The sequence below is a fragment of the Phyllostomus discolor genome, chromosome 4, assembly GCF_004126475.2.
Source record: "Phyllostomus discolor isolate MPI-MPIP mPhyDis1 chromosome 4, mPhyDis1.pri.v3, whole genome shotgun sequence".
Taxonomy (NCBI): domain Eukaryota; kingdom Metazoa; phylum Chordata; class Mammalia; order Chiroptera; family Phyllostomidae; genus Phyllostomus; species Phyllostomus discolor.
This window is the reverse complement of record NC_040906.2, coordinates 35,854,307-35,864,488: the sequence shown is the minus strand read 5'-3', so window position 1 is coordinate 35,864,488 and position 10,182 is coordinate 35,854,307. Positions and strand designations below refer to the sequence as shown.

Sequence of the window (10,182 nt, the reverse complement as noted above, 5' to 3'; positions counted from 1 at the left end):
CAGGTCAGAAGACTTTTTTTGAAGTCCTGCTTGCTTACAAGTAGCTGGGTGACGCTACCTCACCTTTCCGGATTTCAACAATTTAAAGAATGTTTAAATGAGGTGGTCGAATAGATCTCCAAGTTCCTTCTGGTCCTAACATTCCAGACTGGCAGCTGAAGACCCATCCCTTCTTTTCTCCTTCAACCCGACCAGTCAGGGGACAGCGTAGTTTTTGACTGCCCACTCAGTCCTACACACAACCACTCCCGGTGACTGCGGGACTAAAGCACCTATGTAGAGGACTGAACTCAGAGGGGAAGAAAAAAACAGACAAGAAAACCGAAGGTTGACTTCGCGTGGTAGCAGCACACAGAAGGAAGACTAGGCAGGGCAAAGCAGACGCAACGCGCTACGGCGGAAACGGGAACAGGGCGGGGCGGTGCCCGGAGCGGATTGGAAGGCTGAGGGGCGGGGCCCGCGTTGACAGCCGGGGAGGAGCGAAGGAGGCTGCGCGGGCGTCTCCAATTTGTACTCACCCCTTGGCTTCCCTTCCCCCCCCGGGGCTGGTCAGCCGGGAGGTGGGCGTGCCGACGCCACGTGACGTCATAAGGGGCGGAGCACCTGGAGGGTTCAGCCAGCGCGCGGGCGCGTTCGGCAGTCGCTGTTTGGGACGCTGGTTGCGCTGAAGGTTGCTCTGTGCTCCCGTCTCGCTGTGACAGGCGGTCCCTTCCCAGGTCCCGGGACGGATTGGGCGCGCGCCCATGTGTATGTGAGCGGGACTCAGGGCAGAGGCGTCCCCTCGCTGTCTTTTTTTCTGCCTTTTATCCAAAGAAGGGGGCAGTTCGCACGCTTGCCTTCCTGTTCCCGGTTGGGGACGGGGTTGGTGTGCGGAGTGGTTCGTTTTTTTTTTCCTTTTAAACTTCTGAGCGGTTTATTTTTTATTTTTCATTTTCATTTTATTTTTTTTAAGGCTCAGCCACCTGGGCTGGTTTCCTTGGTCCCTGACTAATTGCTTTCTCCCCTTCTCTTGCCACCCCCGCCCAAGGTCGCCCCTCTGCCCTGGTCCCTAGCCCGGGAGGGTGGGAAGCTTTGTCCCGCTCCCTTTTCACCCGCGTCTCCGCAGCCGTAAGCGCACCTGCCTCAATATGAATGGGGTCAACGACCCACCACTTTTTATAAAAGATATTAAGCCCGGACTGAAAAACTTAAATGTCGTCTTTATTGTCCTGGAGATAGGTAAGTGGGGCCCGCAGCCCATTCCACCGCCCTTCCCACCGCCCCCGTGCCTCGCGGGGCAGGAGGGAAGGGCGCCGCCGCCGCCGCGAGCTGAGGGATCCCCCCCTCCTCTCTTCCTTTCCCCTCCCCCGCCCACGTGGTACTGGTGTCCCCCCACCCCCCCACCCCACCCAGGGCTTGGATATTGCGGCGAGAACCCGGGGCTCAACTTCTTCCCAGCTTTCAGATGCGCTTAGATATCAGCAGGAGTTGCCGAGCCTTTCTGGAAGTCCCCATTAACTAATATACCCCCTCTCCCCTTTTGATTTTTAAATCTTCGCAGGACGCGTGACCAAAACCAAAGACGGCCATGAAGTGAGATCATGCAAAGTGGCCGATAAAACGGGCAGCATCACTATTTCCGTGTGGGATGAAATCGGAGGTCTCATACAACCAGGGGATATTATTCGGTTAACCAGAGGGTAGGTTGGCATAAAAGTGGGGGATGGGGGAGAGTGCTTTCTGAGGGCACAGTCTGTGGAATCGGGATTGGCTGACACCCAGGACCTTGGCAAGTTCTAAAGTTCCACGTTTATTCTGTGGGCCACTCCCGAGGAGTTTTGAGCCTCTTTGATATTATTTCGGCCGGTGGACAGCTGGAATGTAACAACCTTGCCTTTAAAAGCAGTCACTTCAAATCTCTGGCCTGGTAGTTCAGTTGGTTAGAGCAAGGTCGGGATAGCCAAGTTTGAGGGTTGTATCCCCCGGGCATGGGTGGAACAACAAATCGGTGTTCCTTCCCTCTTCTTCCCTACCCGCCTCCTTCGCCCATCCCCCACTTCAAATCAATAAAGTTTTTTTTTTTTTTTTAAGCAGTCAGTTTTAGCCAGGAATCGACCCCCGCCACCCTCCTTAGTTTACAGGTTAGATTTTTAAATACTGTTCCGAGATTATTGAGTCTAAAGTAGATTGAGAATATTAACGTAGTCAGTATTTTATCTTTTTCATAAATTATTTAATGTAATATAGTTGTCAATTTTTTCTCCCTTTTAATGACTTTTGAAGTCCTGCCAATATTTTAGTTGTGCATATTTAGAGGGGGAATTTTAATCTGCAAGGCACGTTCTCAAAAATGATTTTTTGTGCCTACTGCTGCAAGATCAATGTACAAAACCCAGAATGATACGCAGAAAATGTTTGGCAGAAAGACATCTATATCTTCATCCAAAAAAGTCACTTGGAAGATTGGCTTTTAAAAATTAGCAGTCTTTGTTGTTTGGTAGTTAGACTGCCTTTAAAAACTTACCAGATCTTTATCTTAGGAAGATAAAAGGCTGGAAAAGGGTCTTCAAAATAGATTTTGGAAGCTTTATGGTCAACAGAATTGTATTAATTTATTGGCCATAACTAGGAAAAAACGAGTGGAAATTGAGATGTGTTGGATAACTCAGTGTAGGAACCCTTTGATAACAATATCTTACAGGCCTTACATCCTCAGGAAGTGAGGCAGAGTATCATCAAAGAAGGAAGTGGGAGTCAGGACTTAGACATTTAATTTTCATACACTGACTCATTAATAACACTAATTGTGTCTTCTAAACTTCCACATATTTAACTTAACCAAAAGAGAATTCCTACCTGGGAGGGTGTGGTGAGGATTAGCATAATTAAAGTAGTTTTAGCTACCAAAGTACCTTCTCAGGTGATTTAAAGTATTTTATATACCGGAAACAGCATTTCCTTTCAAATATTTCATACTTTGTAGTCAGAAAAAATACATAGATTTCTCCAACCAAAAAATTGTGGAAAACTAAACTCAAGCTATATAGTAGCTTTAGGATTTTAAGGACTATGGTTACCAAGTAGTACAATTTTAAGAAAAATTCAAAACTAAAGAAACTGGTATTTCCTAACTTCAATGTGACCTTGAAGTTCTCACACTTCATTAACTTTCCCTTCTATGAAATGGGAATAGTTATACCTTACTTACTAAAATAACACATCCAGCAGAGTCTGGCCCACTGTAAGACCCTTAAATTCTAGTTGAATCTAAGTGGTTTTTGAAGAAAGATAAGCATCTAAATAATGGTAATTTGAATATTGATATGTTTATCAGAAGGCCCTGCAAATGTTGATCTTATTTCCTGAAACAAGTGCAAGTTCAATGTTTTAACTGTAATAACTTTAAATGTTTTTCTCAAAATATGCATCAGTTTTTACTATGGTAAAATATCAGTACACTGTCTCTTAAGTCACTTTAACTAACATAGGATTGATAGAGTGAGTCTTTAATAAAGTGTACTAAATAAAGAGAAATATATAATGTGGAACTAGCAGATTTTTATTACCTGTAGTAAAAGATGAACTATCACTAGACTAAACAATATTTGGTTATAATTTATTCTAAGACATGAAGTTAACATTAGTAATTGTACAAAGAACTACTGAAAACCAAACCTTGGACTAATTTTTATAATATTGATTAATTTAAATTTTTTTAGATTTATGCGTAGGATTGGTTCATCTAATGATGCTGTCTGCATTCAAAATTTTTAAGAGTAAATAATTGCTCAGCCAAGTTAGTGTTAAAAACAGCAAATTTGGAGAGGCAGATGGGTGAAAGATTGGTGGTCTTAGCTTGTTTTAGCCCCTTGATTAAATTCTGTCACATTTTCCGGAGCTTGGGAACCCTGTGTGTTTTATGGAAGCAAAGGAAAAACAATTATATCAAATCGACTAGACCAAGTAAATGAATATAAAAGTAAACACTAGGGTGTTGATTTTATATATATCCTGTGATTGAAAAATAATTTCTGCTTGAATCACTGCAGTTGTAAGTTCTCCCATTGTTAACTGACTAAAAATGTGCCCTTTAGAGTATAGTGATGCTTGCTTTGCAAAAAAAGACCTTTTGTTTTCTAGAGTTTGTTACAGTTTAGGTGATTATGTCAAAATTTGGCAGTAGAATTTTCTTTGTATTATTCCTTAGTAAGTAACAAGTTAGCCAAAGTTAGATTAATTAATTGTATTTGATTTGCTATGGTAGACACGGGGTTTGATCCCCACCTGCATCCAATACAAAAATGCAAAAAATATTTACTTAATATAAATAGGAGAAAAAAATCTCTCTTATATATTTCTGTAAAACTAATGTTTCTTTTCTTTCTAGATATGCATCCATGTGGAAAGGATGTCTGACACTTTATACTGGGAGGGGTGGAGAACTTCAAAAAATTGGGGAGTAAGTGTTAAATACATTTTGTATAATTGAAGAAACTACAAATAATGTTTACTAAAAAAGTGGTATACACTACAGATCTTTTTCTTGGTTTGTTTTTCACTGCTAAACAGAATGCCTTCAGCAAATTGAATTTAAAAATAACTTTACCTACATGTATTAGTTGAACTGCTATCAATACTGTTTTCTGTGGCCGAGAATGTTAGTTTTTCTGGCAAACAGCATTAAGAATCTGCACTTGAGACAAGCCCCAGTGAGACCATTTCTGTAGGCTTTGGTAATGTGCATTTTTCAGGTGCCATTTGAAGTTGGCTCTGTCTTCTAGTGAATTGCCAGATAAGCTAACTATGGGTTTTGGCCATGAGTTTAAATTGTCTTTTTCTCTGTTTATGGGTGAATATGTACTCATGGTAAAGGACTTCTAGCAATGACAAATGAAGTCCTGTATTTATCCACAATCTAGGTACCATACAGGCTTTGCAAGCTTCCATGTGCTACTTCCTATCTTGGTAATCTCCACCCTGACTTGGAGGAACTATCCTCTCTATGGGTGTAAAGGTAATTCAGCATACTTGCTACCTTAGACATTTGTGGTATACTCATAAAGTCTGATGTGGGCACTAAGGCAAATCGTTAGTTTATTCCGCTTGGTTAATGCTTAGACATTTACTTCTTCCCCATCAATTTAGAGGATATTTAAAGAGAGAAGACAAAGTGGCACCCAATCAATCAGTCAATTAATCAATCAGTAAAGGAAAACTCTTCCTTATTTCAAGGGTAAGATACTTTGTGTGGACAAATAAACAATCTTGCTAGCTTTTAGAGATCAGAAACCGGTAACTCTGCCTTTTCTAGGAGGAAAATTAGGATTCACTTATGTTTTATGTTCGCATTTAGAGTAGTAATAGAGCAGAGGTGTCAAACTGATTTTCACCAGGGGCAATATCAGCCTTGCAGTTGGCCTTCAAAGGGCTGGATGTAATTTTAGGACTGTATCAATGTAACTACTCCTCAACTAGGGGCAAGGAGTCAGCATTGCTGCTGGATAGAAACAAGGTGCTGGGCCAGATAAAACAAGGTGGAGGGCTGGATACTGCCCACTGGCCTTGTGTTTGCCACCTGTGTATTAGAACAATATGTTATGAAAGAACTTAATATCAGTATTACTGAAAGATTAGGATCGTGTTGTCACCTTCATGTATGGAGAAGTATTTATAGTAAAGGAATCAGTTAAGTGAAGAACCACTGCTTCTCTGTTCTTAGTGACTTAACTTTATCAGGGTCAGTCTGGCATTTACCAAAACTAGTTCTAGTTTCTTGTGGGATGGGAATCTTGTGTGAATGTTAATATATGCCATAGTCAACTTCTAAGAATCATTGGAATAAACTGTCATTTTGAAAGCCACTTGTCTTTATTCATGTCTGCAGAATCCAGTCTTAACCTTGAATGATTATCTTTGCAGATTCACAGTGAATGGTCCACAGTGAGGGACTGGATGAGAGTGTGTGAATGGATCCGTGCTAATCCATCACCACTGCTGGAAAAACCACTCTGGAACCCTAAACATGGTTCAGTGGCATCAGCCTATGGGGGAAAACAGGACAAATGTGTTTCTGTGTCCATGATCTTTGGCATGGTGTATTTTTGTGGTACAGAAGAATTAAAATACAAAAGAGAATGTTTCATACATTGTAGACAATCAAATACTTGATGCTTTAATGGAACATAAGCATTTAGGAAGTTTCTGTTATAAATGAATAGAGTTAGTCAGCAGGTTGTTTTTTAGTTAATTCATTTGACATCTAAATTTGTCATTCCTATAAGTTATGCTTGTTATATAAAGAGAGGTTGAATACTTTATTTCAGAAGTCATTTAACTTGTCCTTTGTTTTCTTTCAGATTTTGTATGGTGTATTCAGAATTGCCAAATTTCAGTGAACCTAACCCAGATTATCGAGGACAACAAAACAAAGGGGTAATTAATCCAAATGTATAGTCTATTTTTATGATTAGGCCAATTTTGACTGCGCACTGTAATTCTATGGTGAGGTTGCCAACGCTGTCATACCCACAGTATATTGAAGACAGTTTATTGAAAAAAGGAATTTTTCTTTTTTTAAACTATCTGTTGCCTTCTAAGTTAACCAATTTCTAAAGATTTTATTTATTTATTTTTGGAGGAGGGGGGAAGGGAGGAAGACAGGGAGGTAGAGAAACATCTATACATTGCCTCTTGGAGGCCTCCAGCCCCCAACTGGGGACCTGGCTCACAACGCAGGCATGTATCCTGACTGGGGATTGAACTGGTAACGGTTTGCAGGCTGGTTCTCAATCCACTGAGTCACACCAGCCAGGGCAGGAATCTTTTTTTAAAGTCATTTTTATTCTGCATGTTTTGTGAGTCTGAATATGTATCTGTAATGTCATATATTAAGTATATGTGCCATTTAGCACTTTGAAGATTGGGTAAGAAGTAAAACCAGGAAATAAAATAAGGTAAAAGGTCTGGGAAACATTCATTGATTGGACTTGGATAAATCTTTAAAAATTTTGTTTAAGAAAACATTAAAAATGAAAAAGGAATGGGTTCAACATGTTAAAATAACATTAATAACATAAATGTGTTTTTTAAAAAATACTCATTTGGTTAAATTAAAATTTTTTTTAGGCACATAGTGAACAGAAGAATAATTCCATGAATAGTAATATGGGTACAGGTACATTTGGACCAGTGGGTAAGAATTTTTTTTTTTTTTTGGCATAACTGTAATCAGAGAATATATTTTTTGAAAGCTGTAGAGGAAAATACTGTCTTTAGGCATAAATTAGTTCTAAAAGGGAACTACTGGTAAACAGGGAATTCCCAAATAGTCAATTTTCTAGAAAGCAGATGCCCTCTTTAACTAATTTATTGAGCACATTCTATATTTAAACATTTGGGCCAGCTACTGGGAATACGGTAGTGAACCTTAACTAATAATGTAGAAATCTAGGATTTGGTGATATGTTATTTTTCCATTTATTGTTGTAAAATATTTGTGATCTGGTGATTATTAGCAGATGCAGAATTACTGGTTATTGTTATACACTGAAAGCCTTTTATCTTCAAACTAATAACTCAATAGTTCACATTCTGATAGCTGCCTCTTTAAAAGATTAGCCTTTACCCTTCAAATACCCTCAAATGTCATGTTAATGGTTCTTACCACCATGTTATAAAGCTTTTTTGAAGTCTTATGCTAATAACTGGGGAAAAGTCTTTGGTGATCAGAGAGTTCGCTTAAGGTGGCTGTCATTTATTTGAACTGATAGCTCCATGTTTTGGCACAGTGGTGATCATCACATTGTGAGAAACTGCTGTGTTTTCCTTTAAAAAGGTAGAATTACATTGTCTCTTTTGAGACGTTAATAAGCGTATTTGAACCCAATGTACTAGCACTCTCATCATTTGTCCTCTCTTTTTCCCTTACAATGTGTAGGCAGTGTGTTGTCTATACTTTTTTCTTCTCAACCAATTTCTCATTCTGTTGCCCAGGTTGTTCTTTGTTCTTCTCTCTGTTAATGCAGCATCATGTTAATATACTTAGAGTAGTCATATGTTTGGAAAAAACCTAGAACCCAGCTTGGGTTTTTTCCAGTAGTTTAAAGGTAAAAGCACTTGTTTTCCCTAGTATTACTTGTAAGTATTAATAGCATGTGTTATAACTTCAAATAGGTATGCCTCTATAGATGAGTGATGAGTTTGTATATTCATTCTACAAATGGTGATGAATTTTTATATTCTTTTTTAGGAAATGGGGTTCAACCTGGCCCAGAATCAAGGGGATGTCAATTTTCATATGCTGGTAGAAGCAATGGCCGGGGAGCTATAAATCCACAGCTACCAGGAACAGCTAATACTCAGACAGTCATTACCACAATAAGTAATGGCAGGGACCCTCGGAGAGCCTTTAAAAGATGACCTATGCCAAATACTCACATGTAGTTTTTAAACTACATGCCCTACTTGAACACTTACTGCACTTTTATTTATTGTTAACTGTGAAAACTATGTTCTTTATCAGTTTCTTTTTATGTTTTTGGTTTGTTAACAAAAGTGTTTGTTTTTATAGCAAAACTGTTAAGCTGCTCAAGTCTCCTATTGAAGAATGGGAATACGCTGAAAGTAGGGGCATTTATTTCTAGAGCAAAAATGTTTTTGGATATCCTCTAGTTTTGGATATAACTCACCCTTGAGTTACTTAAGACATCGGTATTATAGCCTCTATGAGTCTATCTTCTGCGTACATTTTGTAATATTTAAAATAAGGCTTTAGTGGGAGATGTTCTCTGTCTTAAAGTCAGATATTACTAACTAAAGTGATAACCATCAAAGAAAACCAAAAACTTGATCAATACTAGCAGTAATTTGTAAGTGTTCGTGACTCATTGGGTGACTGCCATTAAGATTTTCCAAGTACTGGATCATCCTAAACTCTTGTTTTATTACCAAAAAACATATTCTTTACCAGAGTTACAGTTTAGAATGTGATCTGTAGTATAACAAGTGATTTTTAGAAGAAAAGCTACATTTACTTTATTTAGGATGGTCCTTTAATATTTGTTATCAACTTGATGCTTTACACAGAAAGAAATTTAAAACTGAGGCTTTGGGTATTTATTTTTTTGAAACTACCAATGTTAAATATTAAAGTATAATTTGAGGGAGTTGTAGGGTCATTATAAACATTTATCTAATTATTATTAAAAATTACAGGCAGTAAACATAGTGAAGGCAATTCAAATTGAATTCATGGAGAAATATGCTGTCTTAAGTTACAGGATTCTAGGTACTTGTAAAAACTCAGCCTGGAGTAAAAACCCTAGGTACTTAGTTTATTTGAAGGGTGTGTTATGTCTGTGTGTGTGTTTGTGTATGTGTGTGTGTGTGTGGGTTATTAAAGTTTCTGAACAAAATTTACAAAGCCTTATCAGCAAAAGTTAAGAAATGGCTCTCTCAGAAGCGAGTACAGCTTTATGCAGAAATGTAAAAGTAGAGTTTATTTATGTGTTGTAAATGGTCCCCAGTTCCACTTTTTATTGTAGGGTGGATAACTGGTGAGATTTTCCTTTGTTAGAATTCAACTCTTTCTATTATCTCTTGAATAAAAACTTGCATTAATGTTAACAGACCTACCCTTTGCTCTTTCAGTGATTTACAGTGGAGAGCCAGTACATTTTACTGTAGCTATAATGACGACTTCGGCCTGGTGAATACCAGCTCTGCAGTTGTTGCTCTGTCTTGTTCCCCCACCTCAAGTCACAAAATTATTTAAGTAGACTTTGTTTTCTGAAAATTCCATAGTGTTTGAATATAAAATTTGTGTGAGATTATTTATTCTAATTCAGTGTAGCAGACAAATATTTCAGTACATGTTATGTGTTAGGCACTGTGAGGAGAGTTAAGGGGTAGATGAAATAATGCACGATATTAAGGAACTTATTTATGGTTTATAGTACTTTGGTAACTGGGGTTTTACATACATGGTGGGGCAAAAGTAGGTTTATCATTCTGAGTACATAAAAGTTTATTCTTGTATTGTTAATTGTATTTTTCATATAAATAACTGTAAACCTCTTTTTGCTCCACCCTGCATTATAGAAGTTCTTCCTTTATATACTGATGATGATTATTAATTTGGCTTTATGACTAATATTAAGATGTTTGCAAAATTACAGATATTTGGAGTAAATAATATTATTACAA

At 38.3% G+C, this 10,182-nt stretch overlaps 1 protein-coding gene across 2 annotated transcripts; it reads left to right on the top strand.

Moving 5' to 3' along the window:
• Window positions 1-619: 619 nt before the first annotated feature.
• On the top strand, window positions 620-9,603 carry NABP1 (nucleic acid binding protein 1). Of its 2 annotated transcripts, none has more exons than XM_028510370.2 (6): window positions 620-1,218; window positions 1,541-1,679; window positions 4,367-4,438; window positions 6,336-6,411; window positions 7,105-7,171; window positions 8,228-9,603. In XM_028510370.2, exons 1-6 carry the CDS (start codon window positions 1,128-1,130, stop codon window positions 8,395-8,397), a joined length of 615 nt encoding a protein of 204 aa, XP_028366171.1. In that variant the 5' UTR covers window positions 620-1,127; the 3' UTR covers window positions 8,398-9,603. The 2 variants fall into 2 exon arrangements, with proteins under 2 accessions (XP_028366171.1, XP_028366172.1); XM_028510371.2 differs by having other exon boundaries at window positions 625-747.
• Window positions 9,604-10,182: the final 579 nt, after the last annotated feature.